Source organism: Argiope bruennichi, chromosome 4 (genome assembly GCF_947563725.1).
Source record: "Argiope bruennichi chromosome 4, qqArgBrue1.1, whole genome shotgun sequence".
Classification (NCBI taxonomy): Eukaryota; Metazoa; Arthropoda; class Arachnida; order Araneae; family Araneidae; genus Argiope; species Argiope bruennichi.
Window position 1 is genome coordinate 4,681,766 of NC_079154.1, and position 21,354 is coordinate 4,703,119.

General features: G+C 27.0%; 1 protein-coding gene across 1 annotated transcript in view; it reads left to right on the forward strand.

The window, feature by feature from the left end:
• The window catches only part of LOC129965965 (PAT complex subunit Asterix-like), a 36,927-nt gene extending 19,177 nt beyond the window's left edge, over positions 1-17,750 (forward strand). The window contains exons 2-5 of the mRNA XM_056080277.1: positions 2,784-2,892; positions 8,878-8,986; positions 12,099-12,196; positions 17,464-17,750. Of these exons, the coding sequence (XP_055936252.1) occupies positions 2,837-2,892; positions 8,878-8,986; positions 12,099-12,196; positions 17,464-17,536 (336 nt within the window). The 5' untranslated portion in view covers positions 2,784-2,836 and the 3' untranslated portion in view covers positions 17,537-17,750. The remainder of the gene's footprint in view (positions 1-2,783; positions 2,893-8,877; positions 8,987-12,098; positions 12,197-17,463) is intronic.
• Positions 17,751-21,354: the final 3,604 nt, after the last annotated feature.

A 21,354-nucleotide genomic window follows, 5' to 3' on the forward strand; every position in this document is an offset into this window, starting at 1 on the left:
AAAATTTTTTTCTAAATAAATGGAAGCTTTCAATAGACTTAAGCCACTTGTAACATATAGATTAAAAGATTTAAAGAATGGTGAATACACTCTATTATCTTTGAAAAAAAATTCAATCTGCTAAATATGGATATATAGTTATTGCAAAATTACAAGTTGAAGGGCAAGAAAAAGAATATTTTCTCCCTAAACATAAATCTAATATATCTGATGAAGCAATTGATATAATTAATGAAGGCTCATATATTTTTGGTTATAGAGGTAAGGTTGATGGTAAATATGATGATTGCTATATCAAGAAAATTGAATAGTGAAAGCTTTTATTTTTATATTTTTATTCTTATATTTTTATTTCTTTTTATGTGTATAATAATGTGAACAACGCATGAATTTATATTGATTTTAAGACGATAGCCTTTCGGTTTTGGCTTGATATTTTAAATTATTGATGTTATTTTATTATGACCTTTTTACACTATTTTTGCTCTAAATTTTGACTTGATACTTTAAATTATTGATGTTATTTGTTAATGTTATTTTTGCTCTAAATTTTGAGGTTATTTGATGGATTTTTAAGGTGTGCTAATTATGCCCTTTTTACACTATTTTTGCTCTAAATTTTGACTTGATACTTTAAATTATTGATGTTATTTTGGTGTGCTAATTATGACCTTTTTACACTATTTTTGCTCTAAATTTTGAGGTTATTTTAAAATTATTGATGGATTTTAAGGTGTGCTAATTATGCCCTTTTTACACTATTTTTGCTCTAAATTTTGATGTTATTTTAAAAATATTGATGGCTCTTAAGGTGTGCCAGAACACGCATATATATACTACTAGTGTCTTCCTCACTTTTTAAGCACGAAAGGGGCGTTCCGCAAGGAAGTGTTCTTTCTCCGTTGCTCTTCACAATTTTTATGAATGACATATATAGCATTTTACCCAATGATGTTTTTTGCTTTATATATGCAGATGACGTTTTTATTTTAGTTGAAGAAAACAATATCGAAGCGATCAAAAATAAGATGCGGTTCTGTGTTACTAAACTGGAAAGCTGGTGCGACGAATGGCATATGGATATTGCTCCCCAGAAAAGTAATATTATAAACCTCTCATCTCGTAAATCGCCAGTGGGGTTTGGAGTCCTTTTTCACGGCTGTAGTATCCCTTGGTCTAATAACGTTCGCTATCTAGGCATTCAGTTTGCTTCAACCTTGTCTTTCCGTTCACATATCGACCAGATCAGAACTAAAGCCTTTAAAAAGTTAAATGTGATCAAAAGTTTGGCTGCTCCCAGATGGGGTGCAAACGCATCTAATTTGATAAAGATTTGCAATGCGTGCATTACACAATCCATGGAATTTGGAGCACATACGGTTGGCATGACAAATAAAGCTGGTTTTGCAGCTTTACAAACGATACAAAACAACATCCTTCGTTTTGCTCTTGGACTCCCACGGTGGACACCTATCCCAATTTTATTTAAAATATCAAATGAAATAAATATGAGACTTAGGTTTGAAAAGAAAAACGTGTTATTCTTTGTTAATCAGTTCTCAGCCCGCGAATACACTGAAGTTTCGAGATCAATTTCCGAGGTGAAGTCTGTAATCTCTAACCGCATTTTCCAAAGACTTCCCTGCGCAGGCACTTTAGAAGAATATTGCCATCAAAAAAACCTGTCCCTGGACCAAATAATCCCGATTATGGTCCCGGTTAGTTGGGATGATTGTGAGCATTTTACCATTAAAACCCATGACTTCGGCTTCCAACAAAAGAGCTTGGATTCGACTACAATTAAACGTTTGTTCGCCGAGTTCAAATCACAGCTACCCCCAAATCAAATTATACTGGCCACAGACGCATCCAAGAATGAGAATTCTACTGCGGTGGCGGCTATAAACTGCTCCTCGAAGGAAGTCATTAAGGGAACGGTTCACAACATTAACTCTGTGTTTTCAGGGGAGGGTTTTGCCATAGCTCTGGCTGTAATGAACTTTGTCAAAGAACATAAAGATTATATTTTATTGACTGACAGTTTATCTAATTTGACAGCCCTGAGATGCCTAAATTTCCATTCTCCCAAAAGTGCCCTTTTTGTGGCCCGCGTTATATTTGATGCCTTAAAGACATGTTCCTCGTTAGAACTGATATACACTCCTGCCCACGTGGGAATTGCAGAAAATGAACGGGCTGATGATTTAGCTAAGCAAGCTTTAACTTCTTCAAATATTTGTGACTGGATCTCGCCCGAAGACACTTGTTCAGTTTACACTAAAATCATACGACATAAACAAGATTTAGAATGGGAAAATTCTAAATACTATGAAAAATACAAATGGCTTGTTTCTTTCAATCTTAAAAAAATTAATTTATCTAGACGTAATGAGGTTTTAATATTACGATTAATATCTAGGACTCTTCCAGTAAATGCAGTTCTTCATAAATGTAGGCTCATTGAATCACCAAATTGTGCCCATTGCCAGATTCCAGAAACTTGTGAACATTTTGTTCTTTCTTGCAGTAGATACGAGTCAGCGAGAAATTCTCTCCGTGCTAAGTTGGGTTGTGTTCCACTCTCTTTTGACTGGATTTGTGATTTCTCCGTACAGGGTCGTGATAAAGTGAAGGCTATGTTGGCTTTCCTTGTGGCTTCTGACAGATTTTAAAAAAATTTTTGTGATATTCGAGTTTTGATTTTTGTGAACCCGGCACAAGCTAAGAATCCGTTCAGGAGCATACGCCGGAAAACAAACCTCATTCCTTCCTTCCTTCCTTCCTTATAGTGTGTTAATTAAATTAATATTTATTAGCTGTCCCTTTTTTTGAAAAAATGTCTACTACAGTAGTCAACAATAATGATCCGAGAAGACCTGAAAAAATCCATAGGTATTAAATCAAATTGATGTCATCTAATTAATGCTGAATATATCCAATAACTAGGCTCCCAATTATATATTTTATATGTTGTGTTTGATATTCTGTTGTTGGTCTTATAAATTATGAATATTTATTTTTCTCTTGAAAGTCGTTAGAATATAATCCGGAATTCCTTTATTTGTATTAAAAAATTGCCTTTGTAAAATATTTAAATTTCGTTTTCAATATTACATGTATCGTTTCGTTTTACCCATTATTACATTTTATAATTGCATATTTTATCATGAAAATCTTTATTGTTTGTTATGTTTCTTTATTAATATTCAACTTTTTCAAGAATTGGGAAAATTATTTTTTATTTCTAATGAAATCATTGTTTTCAGTTATCTCCAACTCCAATAAATATTTTGTGCTCGGTATTTTTCATTAGTTTTACAACATTTCAGACTAGACTTTAATTACTGTTTTCCGGAGTTTGAATTTCGTAAAATTTATTATGTCCTTTCAAAAATATAAACATATTAAAACAATTAAAAATAAATTTAATTGCAATGCTTTTAATGAATTCCATATTTATGCCACATTCTCAGAAATTCATTCATTCTCAGAATTATATTTAGCATTTATTTTTAAATTTATATGAAATTTTCCTTATTATTCATTGTTAATAATTTAACTAGCAAATCATTACAATAAGTTTTTTTATAAACAATATGTGTTATGCTCATTATATGTTTGACAATGCTCACTATACAATCGCAAATCTGATTAATTAAATTAGTTCATAGGAAAGAGAATTAATTTAAAAAATACTTAATATAATTATTTAAAAGAATGAATGTTTGAAGTTTGAGAATAGTCTGATTCTTCTGTTAAAATGGATGTTGCACTAATTTAATAAATGAAGTATATACTAAGTAATAATAATGTCTTAAATCCTATATATCTTAATTTAAAACGAAATCCAAGGAGTCTTTTTTTTTTTTTTATGCTTCATATTTCATTTAATGCAATTTGAAAGCTAGGCCTATAATATTGATTTTGTGAATGATGCACAAAACTGCCAAATCTTGACAGAAATGCGATTACTGCCTTGTTTTTTTTAAACTTTAAATGTGCATTTTACATTTACATAAAGTAGAAAAATTTATAAATTTAAATCACAAAAGATATAAGATATTTGTTAATATTTTCAAATGTTCACTATTATTATTTATAAATTGTACAAAAAAGTCCATTTAGTTGTCCTTCTCATTCATTTATAAATTAATATTTTTTTATCCTTTATATACATTGTCTAAGTAAGTGTTTTATCCTCTATATAAATGTCTCAAATTATTCATACTATTTTGTTTTAATTATATTTATTCTATTTTCAATTAGTCTGCTTTGACGACCAGTCTTAATGCTTGTTCGAATTTTCAATAAATATTTTATGTAACTTGTCTCCAAATAGCTTCTTCATCAAAATATTTTTAAGCTTCATATTTTGATTGTTATATAATTCACTTATATTATTATAAATGCGTTAAACAGTAATGTACTGTCTTGCTAATTTTCTTTTGATTCCTGTAAAATTTCAGCTTTAAATTAAAGTGGAAATGATTAAATTCTAATTAATATAAAAACTTTTTTACTGAAAATAAGCTTTTTCTGTATCTATGAGTACTGAGCTCAGCATTTAAGTCCTATGTACACTACAGAATAATTTTCATAATTTATGTAATATCTTGAAAATTATTCAACAAAAATTTCTCAGATTCAACATATAATTCTCTTTTTAGTTTGACTTTCAAAAGAATTTAAATGATGTTAATAACAATATTTTATTTTGTTTTGGTCTATAAATATATTTTAAAAAATTATGAAGTCTATATTTTATACTGTCCTTTGGTCCTAAGGAATCGTATTCTGCAAAATTTTCTTGACGAATAAATAACTGAAGGTTTCTATCTTCTGCTATCAAATGTGATTGATTTGTGAAATTTCGAATAGATGTTTTAGAACAATTAATATTTTCATAATCTCAGGCCAATCAGTCTTGTGAATTCCTGGGTCTTGATTGGGGTACCATCTTTGAGACAGTCAATGAAGTAATCTAAAATTGTCTATTTTTACTGAATAGTGATATTCAAATTTTTATAAATCAGTCAGTTTTGGTGACTGTTTTAGTTGATTGCAGTGTAACTTTTTATTTAAAATATTAGTGTCTCAAGAATATTTTGTTAAATATGATTCACGGAGCTGAGCATCTAGATAAAAGATAAACATTCGTAATTTATTAGCTCAGGTTACATAAAATATAATTTACTTCATTAATACCATTTTAGCACATGTTTCTATTATTAACCCTTTTGGGAAGGGAGACCTCTATCCAAGATGCATGTATGGGTCGGAGTGTACTCGAAAGGAACCATTCTACAGGACAGATGAAAAAAAAGTAAAAAATAAAGTTAACATCTTAATGTCGTCAACTTTTCTACCTTTTTAGATTATTAATTCATTCATAATATGAGTATATTCTTCCTCTGACATTTTTTTTTTTTTTTTTTGCCATAATAAACCAAAACCAAGGCTTTCCGTAATAAAAAGAGAAGTGCGCGAAATGTATCCAAAAGAGATGCAAAATATAATAGAAGTGACGGTAAAAACCAAAAAGACTACAGTTACACAGTAATTTAAAAAAAAAGAAAAAACAAATGATTCTATCAAGTGAAAAGTTACACAATTCGGGTCTTTATCCCCCCCCCCCCCTATGCAATAGCTGATGCATAAAATACCAAAGTGAGGTTGAATATTAGCAAACTGAAAACCAGGATATTAAAATTATATTTATTTTAAAAGTAATGGATGCAGGGAGTCATTTAGGGGCAATTAAGAATTATTCCAGTTCAAAATGCACATATGCATACCATCCCATGATTTCGATTTCTAGAAATACACATGTAGTTCGCCTGGCTGTGGGAGATGTTCACTGGTGATGCATATATAACACACCCGTCGCAAAAGGGTTAATGGTTATTTCTGTTATCAATTAGCCATTGGGCCCTGAATTGATAGAATATGTATATACACATTTAGCTTAAATAAAGCTGATTTATTGAATTAATAAGGTATGTACTGTAAAAGATCAAGGTAACTTTGTCTTACATTTATTTTTTTAGAAAATATTATATTTCCCATTTATTTCCTTTTTTTACAGACACATGCTGAAAATATTACTCTTTTCTAGGATAGCAGAAATATTTAACTTATTTTTAACTTTTGTCAATGTGATGGCAACTAGTTGATAAAAGTTAATTTTCTCCCATATATTTGCAATATGCTTGTGCAGATTAAATTTTTTTTTTGTGTGTGTGTGAAATAAATTGTTGTAAAATATGATTGAAATATTTTTTTTAAAATTCCATTTAAAGTCCTTAATTTATAAATTAAAACATTGGTATTGTTAAAAAGATACTTGTTTGAACTTTAACTTGATGTAAAAATCGAATTTGTATGATAATATTTTCGAAAGTTATTGTGAAAAACTCCAAAATTTCGTTTAATTTTTAAGTTAATTTATTTTCTAAATAAAAATTTTTAAAAATCGCTCTGAGCATAGAGCTGATATATAAATGGAGGGAACTAGTTTCTTGTTGAAATAAGTGTACCCAACATGAGTCACGTGACTCAGGGGAAATCTGGGAGTAAAAATACCTTTCTTGGCACCATATCACAAATCTTGGCATACTCAAAAACTGCCATGCTACATGTTGCTCCCGGCATTAGGTCCATTCGGTTTTCATTTCCAATTAACATTTCCTAAACAGTTTAGATATATATCTATATATTCTTTGAAAACTGGTTTCGAAAATAATGTTTTCTTTTTTACATCAGTTGCCTAGTTTGTTGATTTAAATTATGTTTAGTTTTTTACTTTGTTTTTGTGCATTAATTAAAAGTGATTATTTTTCTTCTTTAAGTAAACATTTTATTTCTTCTTTACCTAAAAACATCTTTTAATTTTACATTTCATGTTCAAATACTTTTATCATTATCTCATACAGATAAAAAAAAAAAAAAAAAACCTTATAAAAGCAGATTATAAAAGTGACCTAAGTGAATATTTAAAAATTTCTGAATATTTAAAAAATGCATTCATTTTTATAATTTTCTTTCTAAAATTAAATTATAATCCAAGAATTAGGAGAATAAATATTTATTTTTGATAAAAATGAAAAAGATATTAATTGAAACTGTTAAATTATTTTGAAATAATTTAGAAAGAAACCAAATATGTTGGTCCAGAATCGAACCCAAGTATTGTGAATGCTACACCAGTGCCCTAACCACTAAACTACTTGAGTGCTTGTTTGGGTAACACATTATTAGTATATAAGCTAATTTAAAAGTTTTAAGGATTGCTATTGAGTCTTAATATTTTCATGAATAAACATTCTAAGTGTATACTGCCATTATCCCGAACTTAGTTTTAGACCTCGTGCCTTCCCCTTGTTAATATCAGTTTTAAATATTTCACTTTTGGTTTATAGTTTTGCCGGTAACTTTGCTTCTAACTTACGCAGAAGCAAAATTAATGGAATCTTCAATGTGTTGATTTAATACAAAATAATAAAGAAATTCAAAATTTCTACGAAAATGGCGTTTTTAGGGTATGTGCATATCGCAATAATTCTTAAGATTCTAACAAAATTTTTATTTGTAAAGATAGCATTTTTTTCTTTAATAGTTTCTTATCTTTAGAATATCTACTAGTTCCTTATTAGATCTTAATTAAAATTTATAAAAACATGCAATTACTGCTAGCACATTTATGAAATTTTACTATATAACATTTTCAATAAAACCTACATTTTAGTTTCACTATTTCATTCACAATAGTGATTTAATATCTTTCACGGTATATTACGATTAGAATATTTATGGTAAAAAAAGAAGCAACATGTTGGAAATAATAAGGAACTTTATTTGCACTAAAATAAATACACAATTATTAATCAGTCAATAATGTTTATGTAAACACTTGTATTGGCGAGAAAAAATCACGTCAAGCTTGCAGCCAAGCACTTGTAACATATTCGAGATTAAAATAAAGCAAGTAGCAAACTATAATGCAGTTACATCAGTTTAAATGAAGCTTAATAGTAAGTTAAATAAATTTAATACAATAACTAAAGCAAACTATGAAATATTATTCAGTTATAACACCAAAATCACAGTGATCGAGGTTACGAAATTTTAAATAGACTTAAAATTGATATAAATAATATGTGTAGTGTACATACCTGTGAAATGATACAGGACTATTCTTAGAAACTTTTTCTTTGCATCCAATTGCACAGCAATAGTTAACCATGGCTTAAATAAGCTTTAAAATCCAACACTTAAAATCAAGAAAGAAATGTACCATTAAAATGTAATGGTGAACGGAGAATGCGGTTAGAGCGAACACAAATTCTGTCCCAAGGTCACGTGATTTTATCTTGTCCTACACCAAAGTAGGGTTGCACTCCCTCTATCAGTATATAAGCTCTATGGCTCTGAGTAACACATTTCTGATCTCAAAAGTATATATGCATCAAATTTGGTAGCTGTAAGTCGAGCGGTGTGGCCCGTAGAGTGCCAAGACACACACACATTCATCTTTATGTCTGGCTAAATTCTACTTCATCTTCTAAAGATGACTAAATTCTACTTTCATGACATAATCGCATATATAATTATCCTTATTTATGTATGACCTCTTATTCCACATATAATTATTATTAATATATTAATATAAATTAAATTTTAATAGACTTGAAATTAATTCTTTCTGTAATAAGTACAAAATGTTTACATTCAAATTAAATCAGGTCCAAAGGAGTTAAATTTTTTGCTATCAGAGATTTTGTAATGATTCTGCTGGGTAAAAAATATAGCATAGTTTTATTGTAATCATGAAAATTATTATTTTTTCTTTTCTTCTTCTTATGGTATATCTTGTTTCAGGTACAAACTTCCTACTGCAAGTGCTAGTGGGGGACCCACTGATGATCCAATTCCTGATTATATGAATGTTCTTAGTATGTTTTGCAGTATGTTTGGTCTTATGATGAAAGCAAGTTTCCTTTTGTTTTTCTTTTTCAACTACATTTTGAAATTTTAAGTTATGTTATTTATATTTTAGTATGCTGATATGTTGAAAAAAGGTTATGTTTACATCAATTTTAATATTGTTTGTGATTTATTTAAATGTACAATTTATATATAATTTTTAGACACTTAATGAAGTAATAAATAAGTAGCTTAAAACAAATATGGAAAAATATAAAATATATATAACTATAAATCATTATATTCTAAAGATTTTGAATTATTCCTTCTTTGTAAATTTTATGAATCAAGAAGCTTGAGTATTATTTGCTATTATTATGTTAATGTATTGAATTCAAATTTATAAAGATGATTTTTGATTATGTTTGTGACATAAGTTTTTAATAAAAGTTTGAATTAGTATATCTCTAAACTTATTTTCTCGCCCACTTTAAGTATAATTGATTTGTATTCTATTTATAACTGATATGACAATCAAAACAAACAAAAAAGGCTTTGTTGTCTCAATTCTTAGGAATATATATTCTTTTTTATACTGTATAAAGTGTTGAATTCAAGTAAAATTTAAAGTGACTTACTTAACGCTTTGTTAGCAGAAAAATAATAAAATGCATAATTAAGTTGATTCTTTCAGAAAAATAATTCTGTTGCAGTGCTTCAGTTTTTTTTTTTTTTTTTTAACTAATTAAATCAAGAAAAATAAACCCCCTGAAGTATTGTTTTGAATTGTGTTGAGCACATCATCTGATTGCAAAGGCTTAATGTGGAAATATATAGTTTATTCACCATTACAAACAAGGTTACATGTAGATGTTGAAGGTTTACCAGAAATTAAATTATGTTACAAGTATTGAATGTGGAAGAGCATTCAGTATTTCTAATGTAATAACTTATAATATTCAGGAATTCCATAGCTCTGATGAAAAAGATATATGTGTAGAAAATTTTGCCTAATATTTGTATTATTAGGATTAATTTAAAATTGTAAGTGCTGAGTTTCTAATTGATAAGAATGCAGAACAACATCTTAATTATTCTTTTTATATATTTTCCTCTTGCATTGTTATATTTTAATGCATTATTGACTAAAAAATAAAGCATATTGACTGAACAAAGCTACATGATTTTATTCTATTTGAATTACCCTGCCACTAGGAGAACATTAAAAAAAATAAAACCTGGAAAATTTGAAAAATTTCATAAAAGCAAGGAATTTTTTGTGTGATATTTTTATTATTTATATTATCTAAAAAATTATGATCTTGAAAGATTGTAAGGATAATAGTCATAGCTTCCAAAAATGAAACAATACCTTGTGTGATGTGAAAACTCGCCCTTTTCTACTCTTGTCCCTCTTTTTCAATGTAGATCAGTCCAGTTTCAATTTGGGAGATAATTGATCTTTTGCCACGAGATTTCCGAATTGCAATTAATGAGCATGCACGAGATTATTGTAACTGTGTGTAAGAATAGAATACATTTCCAGACAGGAACATTCAATCTGCAAAAGTTGTGCTTTGATGTTTAGTCTATCGTACTTGAGTTTATTGAATGGTTATTTATTATTTGAGAGACTGTCAGCTTTTTCAAAGTAGATTAGAGTATTTTTTTTTAATTAATGAGTTGTTCAAAATCTGTATTTAATTTGAATTAGACAGATAAAAAAAATATCAATTCCGATTTTACTGAATAATTCGAGAAATTCTGCAAAATCCATTTGTTTCCTTTGTAAGAAGAAAATAAGCCTTAGCAATATAGAAAAACAAGCACTAATCATGACAAAGAGTTGATGTTATGATGTTGGATTTATTATCTAAAAGGAATACAGAAAAAGATGATGTCAAATCAGATCATACTATGTTCAAGAATAACCATTCAAAAAAGATATTTTATTGGCATTAAAACTTGTTATGTCACGTTCATCCTTTAATTCATTCAGTGATATATTGGAAATATTTTCTCATGTTCACTGAAAGAGAAATAGCTAAAAAAAAAAAAAAAAAAAAATGTATGTTAGACCGTACAAAAATGTTGTACCTTATTTGTTAAGAATTAGCTCCAAGAAATTGATGGCTGAAAAAATCTACAGAAATTGATGCTCAAATATGTGAATTGGCAAAAATGGATAAATAAAAAAAAAGTAATTTTTCTTTGTAATGGCAAAAATAGATAAATAAAAAAAGTTATTTTGCTGTGTAATGTTTTTTTTTTTTTTTTTTTGTTAGTTACCATTAAATGATTTTATGATAACAAAAATGTTTTGTGTTTTATTTTGTCCATATCCTTAATTTTGTGTCTTACAATCAAAGAATATGAGAGGTAATCCCCCCCCCTTAATAAATAAATTTTTTATTGCTAAATTCTAGAAAATAAATGAAGACATTTTTTTTTTTTTTTTGCATGTAAATATCAACATTCTTTTAAGATGCTATTATTTTGAATAATTTTAAATCAATGCTTCCTTTCCTTGTTTTTCCTATTCTTTAAAATCATATTGTATTATATATCTAGAACATGAGTGCTATTAGCTCATTTCCTTGTATCTTGAATATACATACTGGAAAAACAGGGAATTTGTTTTCTTTCAAATTTGAGTGGCAACCTTGTCCATGTATTATTCATTGCTTTAGCTTTGAAATAAAATGATATATTAATTTTTGAAATATTATGGGCATGAATTTGATGTAGTTAAATCTCAGGGACACATTTATCCTTCATATTATTTTTTTATTTTTGGAAATAAATCATATAGATGTTTTATCACAGTATCTCCTTATTGTTTAAAATTGAAATGATTTTTCATTTCTTCTATATTAGTCCCCCACTTTACTATTAATGAATAGAGTGAAGGAAATGTGGTTTAATTTCTTGTAATTCCAATGTTTACAAGGTTTTTACAAATTTTAATTTAATGTTTCTTAAAATTACATGTGAAAGTAAAATATTATTTGCATTCCAATAATTTGAGATTAAATTTTAAGTCTTGTTGTTAAACTAAGAAATGTCAACAGAACATATTTCTTAGTTAGAAAAAACTAATATTGTTTCAATTTTAATATATATAGATTTAGAATGTTTTTTATTATTTTAATTTTTTTTTTATTTTTATTTTTCAGCTTAAATGGTGTGCTTGGGTTGCTCTTTATTGTTCAAGCATCAGTTTTGCTAATTCTCGTGTAAATGATGATACAAAACAAATTTTGAGTAGCTTCATGTAAGTGTGTTTATTTTATAATTTTCTATTATGTATCATGCATTCAAACTGTTTTTAATATTTTTTATGATTGATATTGCATCTTAATCCAGTTGTAATCGACATTTTATCTTATTCCAATATCCTTTCAACTTAAATAAATATGAAAGATTTCCATTTTCAATGCCAATTGTAGTTTTATGTGTAAGCACAGCAAATTATTACTTCATCAGTATTTTGTGTTAACACTAGATATTTTCTAAAAAAATCATTTTGTAATTACAGTGCTTGCATGAAGGTTTTAAAAAATCCTAGCTGTGTTCATTTCATTTTACTTTAACTACTATTTCATTTCTGAAACAAATTTGTGATGGAAATTGCTTTACTAAAAAAAAAAATAAGAAACTGCATATTAATTTTAATGCTTAATATTTACTTAAGTTAACTGTAATTTTTTTAAAAAACATATTTTTATTACTTAGCAACATTTAAACACCACTTTTACTGCAATTGAATATACACTGTAGCATTTGTTTGAAATTTGATGCATTATGCAAAAACATTTAGTTCTAATCTTTTAAACTGTTAGAAACTCTTTGAGAATATATATATATATATATATGCTTATTTGGATATAACAGCTGGTAAGATTTGCTCATCATCATTTGACAACAGTTGGAAATTTTAACATACTTACCTTTGTGGAACATTCTGCAACAACAATTTTTTTTTTTTTTTTTTTTTTTGAGTTTGAAAATATAAAAAAATGTATGTAAACTGAACAATTTTGATTAAAAATTAAAACTTTCAACAATGAGAAGTTAAATTAAATAAAAGTGTTAAAAATCATTCATAGGAAGTTCTGTTTAAAATGAAAAATATAGAAGTGCATATGTTTTAGTTTATTAATTGCATATGTTTTAGTTTATATGTTATTTAGTTTCCAAACTGCAGAGACAAATTCAGTTTTTATTAACAATTAATTTTACCACTTTGAAATATAGCTAACTCCTCTATCATTATTGCTCAATTATGTCTTAAAATAATGTGATAAAAGTAATAAGGCATATTTTATGTTAAGATGTATTCCTCAAAGTTGATTGATTTGATTAATCTTATACTTACTCGCTGCCACAGCAATTATTTCAATGTTACTAAAATTATATTGACGAATTTAAACATTGAAATTTCTTTTTCCAATTAGCTAATTAAAACATCTGAATTATATATTTTTACTTTCTAATAACATTTACATGGATATTTGTTTGTTATCTGAAAATTTTAATTTTAGAATTACTGATTTGGATTTTAATACTTGATGTAGAATTAATGTTAGTAGTTTATACAATTTGAAATAATTTAAATTTCCTGTTAGTAATGAATCTAGTTATAATTTCTTATTACTAGCAGAAATACATTAATGATATGGCAAGCTAGTGAAGTAAGTGGAATCATGTAGTGATCCCAAAGGATTCAAAATGTCATTCTTGGGGGTTTGGTCAGCAGGGCAAGTGGGAGGGTGTAACCCTCTATTGTTGTATATTTCTCAAAGTAATTCTTGATAATTTTTATTACAATGAGTGATTAAGACATTTCTGTCAATAGTATTATTGTTTTTACTATACTATTTGAAATTTCATTATTGGCATTATTTGAATATCAATATATAATATTTAATTTTATTATAAAAATGCCAATTTTTATTTAGATGCAAAAAACATTCAACAAATTGTTATAATTTGATTTTACTTTGGCTAAAGCTGTTTATCATTTTTAACTTCTTTAATATCATTCTCAATATGAATATAATCTTTTTTCTATAAGAAGTTTGCAATAACAAAAATAATGCAAATCTTTAAGAAGTAAATTTTGTTACAAAAGAAGTTCAGCTTATATATATATCTTTAAATACTTTTTATATTAGTATTTAAAAATTGACTATAAGGACTCAGTTCGATTGCCCTAAAACTGCTAAAAAATATTCCTATTAATAAACAGTATAAATGTTTATTTTACAAAATTTTGTAAAATACAGATATTATGTATCCTTTTTTGTATTTTCAATTTTGTACTGCAATAATTTTGGAAATTATTATTTGAAAGATTTTTAACCCATTTCAAGATCATATTAACAGGGGTGTTTGTGCTCCGGGGAAACCCCGGAATTCCGGGGATTTTGAACTTCGATACCCGGAAATTCCGGGGATCGTCGTTCAAAAGGAAGTAGGAATAATAATGAATTATTTATTTTGATCTGGGTAATTTTGTTTGCTTTGAAAGCAGAAAACGCAAGGTCAGTGTGTGTGGTGAAAACTTTTCCTTTCTTTCTCCAAAGGCAGTGATAATGCGTGAAAAAGGGGAAAACCTTTTTTTTTTGTTCTTTCCTTATTGCGAGTTATGACTCATTCCCCCGGTTCTCGGACATTCTCTTCTGGATTCTTTTCGGCAAGTAGGCGCGGCAGAAAAAAAAGGGAGAGACTTCGTTCGACCAGATGTGCGATAACGTGACTCTGGGTTCAAAGGTCTTATCTCTCCTGGCGTGGAGCCAATAAGTAGAGAAGGGGGATTTTTCGCCGTATTAGCTATTTGTCATTGATCGCTTCACAACTTTTTTTTCTCCGTTGTGTAAAATTTTCGTTTCATTTATTGATGCACGTGTAAATTTTTCGTTTCGCTTATTAAAATATTTTTTTATTTATGTACGCAAGAGAATTTCACTTTGAAATTTCAGCATATGAAACAGAAATTACCCCTTAAAAATTCATATCTAATTAGTTTTACAGCATTAGATCCAGAGCTAAGAGGTAAAACCAGTACAATATTAGCTTTTGAAAAATTATCATCTTTTATGTCCCATATTTTTAGTGATAATGAAAAGTCAAAAGTAGAAGCTGAAATAAGGTTATACCAGAGTGATATTGATATCACCAAAGAAATGCTCTACACATCTGATGAAAGTGAAAATCAAGTCAAGTGTACAATTGATAAATATTGGTCTAAAGTTTTTAATTTAAAAGATGATTTCACAAATGATTATAAGTATCCTACATTGGCTAAATTGGTCAAAGCCTGCCTTAGCTGCTTCCATGGCCCATTAGTGGAAAGTGCATTCAACTTAATGGATACACTTGTCACTGACTATAGAACCTCTCTTAAGATTGATTCCCTAGATGCAGTGCAGACTATTAAATATGATTTAATGGCTTCTAAAGAAACCACATGTGAAAAATACGGCTCAAAAAATCCAATGACTGATCCAATTCACAAAGATCTCTTACTGAATATGAACAGAAGTTGGAAAACATATCAAGAGGACTTAAAAACATGTATTTTAGATGAGTCACCTATAAAAGTCTCTGAAAACCCTTCTACATTAGCAGAAAAGCAAACTGCTTCTATCTCTGCAGGTGCAGTTCTCGAGGAAATTTCTTCAACTGTAAATGAGGAAAATAAAAGTCAACCTTCCTGCAATTATGAAGTTCACCACAAAAGAAAGACAAGCCCACGAACATCAGAAAATAAAGAAAAAGCAGCAGAAATTAGATAATGTTTTTTAAAAGAATTAATTCAGATAATTTAAAATATTTGCATAAAATGTAGTAGTTTATATGTTTAAAAATTTATGGTTATTAATTTTGCAAAAAAAGTAATTCATTGAACTTTTATAATTAGGTCATTCAATACTTCATAATTGTAATTTTTCATTTCTCTCCCCCCCCCCTTCTCGAAACTCCAAAATGCCGGTAGTAAATCCGTAAAAGTTTCAGGGGATTTTTTGGGGTCCCACAAACACCCCTGTATTAATTAATTGATTAATTCATTTTTAATTTTAGTAATGTTGATTAGTGCAATATTTTCATTAATGTCCTGCATACAAATCAAAGCAAAAGCTATAAATATATATTAGTTCACACTATTTTGAGTTTTAATATTTAACTGCAGCTAGATTCATATTAAAGTATAAAAGTGTAATAAATTCTCTAAAGAATGATAACTAAATTTATATGCGAGATTCAAAATTAACACAGTATAAGATATTAAATAAAAGTCAAAGCAGTTTGTCTTATCTTTTTTAATAGAGAGATTAGATGCTATTATAATTTAAATAGTGATATTAGCAATTTTCTTTATGTTGTGAATGTAAATTAAGATATGCATTTTAGAATAATAATCAATGATGAAATTGACAAAATCTTGTTTTGAGAATTTATGGTATTAATAAATAATGTATCACATTCAGCATTATTAAAGCTTAGTAATGGATAATTATTCAGCTTCTGATTCAAGTTATTTCTGTGATCTATTTTGAAACTCATAATACGAATTAATAAATAATGAATATAATGACTACTAAATTGAATGTATTGTTCTGTTAGTTTGCTAGCTAACAATAAAAAGTCAATGAAAAATTTACATGTAGGCATAATTAACTTTTTTTTTTTGTCTTTGTGAATTACATCACCCATATATTAAAATATAGAAAATCATTTCAGTTTTATTCATCATAATTTATGCAATTTATGAACCTTTATACATTAATAAACTATTATCATCTGTTGTTAATTAATACTTTGTATAATTGTACATTCTCATCTTTTTTTCCCTCCTAATTATTTTATTTTTAACATATTAAGATAGTATAACAGTTTTTAAATTTTGTAAATTAATTTTTTTTTTAATTGAATCTTTAACAACATTGCTCTTACCAATTTCTGATTGCATAATGTTTTAAATAAATGGTCATTTATGTACGTATTTGAATATAAATATAATACTGAAAATTAAAATATTTCATCTGTATTGTGAACTTATTCATATCTATCCCTCCAGATTGCATAGACAAAAGTATATAAAATGAAATCTTTTAAAAATTGAATTTATATATTTTTTCATGTCCTAAGAACTTTTTTTTTTTTTTTTTTTTCAAAATCAAAGTATGCCAAATATTTTTTTTTTTTTTTTTTTTTTTTTTTAATATTTATAAAAAACATTATTTTTTGAAAAATGCAACTGTGTTTATCATTCACTTATTAATTTTTAATCCTACAAACAGTATTTGTTATGTATTAATAAAATTTTTTATTATTTTCTTTGAAAAAATATAATAAATTCTTTTGGGATGATTCTGAATGGTTGTTAGTAGTTTATAAAGCCTATAAATAAATGCATATACATTTTAAATTTAGAAATTAATTTTTATTTGTTAGGTTAGAATAAATTTGCAAAAGCATGGAAAATGCTTTTAACTATTTGTGTATTTATTTATTTATTTGTTTTTTGCTTTATAGGCTCTCCATTTCTGCAGTTGTGATGTCCTACTTGCAAAATCCTCAACCAATGACTTTGCCAGGTTTTTCATAACCAAAATTTAGTGAAAGAAAAAGAGATAAATACATAAATTTGTATTAAATTATTAAGATCATATTTATGTTTCAATACAATATTCATTTGTTTCAACACAGTTCATTTATTAAAAGGTTTATACTTTTGCCTTTTATATATTCTATATAAATTCTTTTTTCTTTCTTTCTAATATTGTTATTTTTGAAAGAATAAATAAAAATGTATTAATGAATTAGTAAAGCTTCCAACTTCTTTTGTGAAATTATACTTGTAAAAATTTCAAATTTCAAAAATATAATTTAAACATTTGAAAAAAGTGTTTAAATTCTGCAACCAGTTGAAATAGTAATGTATGAACAGAAAGCGGTCAGCATGCCTAAGAAATCAATTTGTTCAGTAAAGGCTTCTTGGGAAATTTCCCTTAAATTTACAGTATCAATATTATGTAATATCTTTTTATTGATATTTTGGGTTTGTATTCAGTAAAATTTGTTGTTGTTTCATTTATAGCCAAACCTATATCCTGCCAAGAATTGTAACAAATGTTTCAAAATTTGAATAAAATACAATAAGAAATGTGTATAAAATTAAAATTTCTCACTGTCTGAATCAACCATTATAAATAAACTCAATTTAACTTTTATCTCTTTTCAAAATTTAATCCTAAATGAGTACTTGTTGGGTGTTTATCAATCATGAAAACCACATGTGTATGTGACAAGGGAGGAGATTTGATTTTAACATGAGAGCAACCATTATTATTTTTTTAAAATTAAACATGTAAAATTTTCATGTGGCAATTTGTAGGTTGTGGTTTTGTAAATTGGCATGCTATCTGTAAATTTGACAATATGAAAGTCATTACATGAAAAGAAAAATATGAGACTTATTAAAACAAGAGAGCTGTTTTAAGATATCTAGTGCAGGAATAAGCATTCTTTCTATATATTTCATCATATAAAAATTATTACACACTGAAGGTAATTGATGCTGATAAAGACAGAACAGTCTAAAAACATTCTTATTCTATCATGTTTGACTAGAAGTGTTATTTATTTCCATGGGGAGGAAATTCAAGGTTAATTAAAAGATAGTCTGGATGAAATAAAGAGTCTTTGAAAAATAATAAATTGAAATGGAACATTATAATTTTTTTGGGCTAACAAACTCATTTTTTTTTTTTTTTTTACATATCAGATTTCCTCTTGTAAATTATTGAATGGATGCATTACTATTTATAGGTGTGGATTTCATATATTTAATCTTGCTGCAAATGATAGAGAATTCCCATTAAAGTTATTCTATATACTTTTACTCTTATCATGGTGTGATTAATCCCACCTGTTCTAGTTTAACTATTCAAGAAACAAGTGAAAGAAAAGATTTGATTACTTGTGATCAAATTCCTGGATCAAAGTAATCCAGGAAATCATTCATCACCTGAATTAAAAGTCAGATATTAGTTGCAAATGACAAGGTGGTAGGGAATAAGTTAGAGATTTATTTATTTGTCTTATATTTGATATGTGTTGAACATCCCTAAGGAAAAGGCCAGCCTTATTACATCAAGTAATTCTTTGATAAATACGTACATCAGCTTACCAGTTTTTGATTGTTACAGATTAAGAGCATAACCAAAACTCTTAATCTTTGAACTGAAATTCTTCAGACAGTCAATGCCTTAGCCCACTAGACTGATAGGTTTTATTGTTATAGAATTGCATATAAATAACTATTTGTTTGGTAAAAAAAATATTTTGATGAAACATGAATAGCAGTTCAAAATGAACCATATTTTTATGCAGAAAAATATTTTAAAAAATTGCATATAAATATATTTTGTTGCTGAATGCAGCAAATTTATAGTGCATTTTGAAGTATATATGTTATTTTTAAAAGCTTTAGAAAAATACCAAATTGTATTTTGACAGTATTTTCAAACAACATGCTATCTTTTCATCAGTTTTGGCAAATGGAATTGTTCATTTAACACATTAAATTAGTAGATTTTTTGTAAAAAAAAAAAAAAAAAATCTTTATATAATGTTTAATCAAATATAAGCAACCATTGTATGAACTCGGTATACTGAATTGAAAACAATGTAAATGAAATTATTATATTAACTGACTGACCAAGTTTTTGCAATATATTTTGATTTCATTGTTGCAATAATAAATTACTATTTATCTGACATTACCTTATCATGGAATATGAATATCACATTAAGTAGTTTTAAGAATTTGATTTCTGTGCTGGAATGAAACTCTATAAAGAAAAACTGAGCTTTCTCAAGGAAAGTAGAGTTCTTTTTAAGTTTTTGATAATTTAAAAAGCCTGTTTATAGAAAATTTTTAGACCCTTCTAAATTATTAATTAAACAGCAAAAATGTTGTATAATTTTGATATATTGTTATATACTGAAAAAGGAATTTCAAATGATATTCATATAATTCTAAACTTAAGGAAATACCAGTTTTCAAAGAAGGTTCAATGCTTGTTTTTCTAATTAAAAAAAAGTACTGATGATATCTAATATGGATTTTTCGATCATGCAGAACTAGAATCTTGACATAAAAATAATGAAACTATTAAAAGCTTATACCATGAGTATAACTGGGGAGGGGGGACACCCAACAGATTTATATGGCTTTAGTTTTTATAAAAAAACATTATTTATAAATCTTTTTTTTTGTTTGTTTTTATTCAACATTATAAGTGGAATTTTTTTTAAAAAAATAATTTTAAATTAATCTTATTTGTAACTAGAAAGTGCTGGAAAGTCTAACCTAAAAAGAAACTTTAGCTGGGAATTTTGACTATTCTAACCTTAATATTTAGTAGCTAAGTATAAATTGCATATTGTTCCATTAAATGACATGCATGCTGCATAAAGCATTCAAAATTTTACAAGCTATTAAAAAATTAATTGCCAGAAACTCATTGTTTCTATTCTTAATTCTCTTTTATTTCTATTAAATCTTTATATATCATTGCTTAAAATATTCAAAATGTTTTTGTTTTTTAAAAATTCAGTTTGTATATAAATTATTCATAATTGCAATTGTGTGCTTAAACAATTTGCTGAAAAAGATTTTCAGTGAAATGTTGCAGAATATGGATGAAGTGCAAGGCTTGTGTGTTCAGTATTGGAAGTAAATTGCTTAATCCTCAAGCTGCACAGAATCCCCCCCCCCCCATTTATCTCTATATGTAAAAGTGCATGTTCTGTAGTATGAAGTGAAACTAAAAACAATGTAAAAGAAGTAGTAGAATACTGGACTTTTCATTTCCAGTGAAATATTTGCTTAAAATGTCAGCAGTTTATCTTTAGTATGGCAGAACAGTTTCAGATTATATGTCCTGTATCACGCTATGAAATATGCAGTTGTTTATTTAGATGCTATGTGTAATCTTATTGCCGTATGGTTATTATGCCTTGTGAATTAATTCCCATAGTATCATCTGTGATTATGTGATTTTTATAATATCAGAGTGATCATCAAAAATTCTTTAAAACAGTGATAGGAATAATCTCTATTAAAGATAATAAATGTGCGTGTCTGCACGTTTACCTTTCTGTATGTGTCTTAAAGATCTACAGGCTAAAACGAGCCACCTTACAGATATCCAAATTTATCACATTTATAGTTAGTTGTCACATAACTGAATTTTGAGGTTTCTCTGCGATAACTTACAAAAATGTTATTGTAAAATATTATATTTAGATTGTTTTATAATTAAAAAAAATATTTTTTTAATGATATCAATTTAATATTATCTCTGATTTTTGGCAGTTTATATATATATATATATATATAATGATATTTTAAATTGA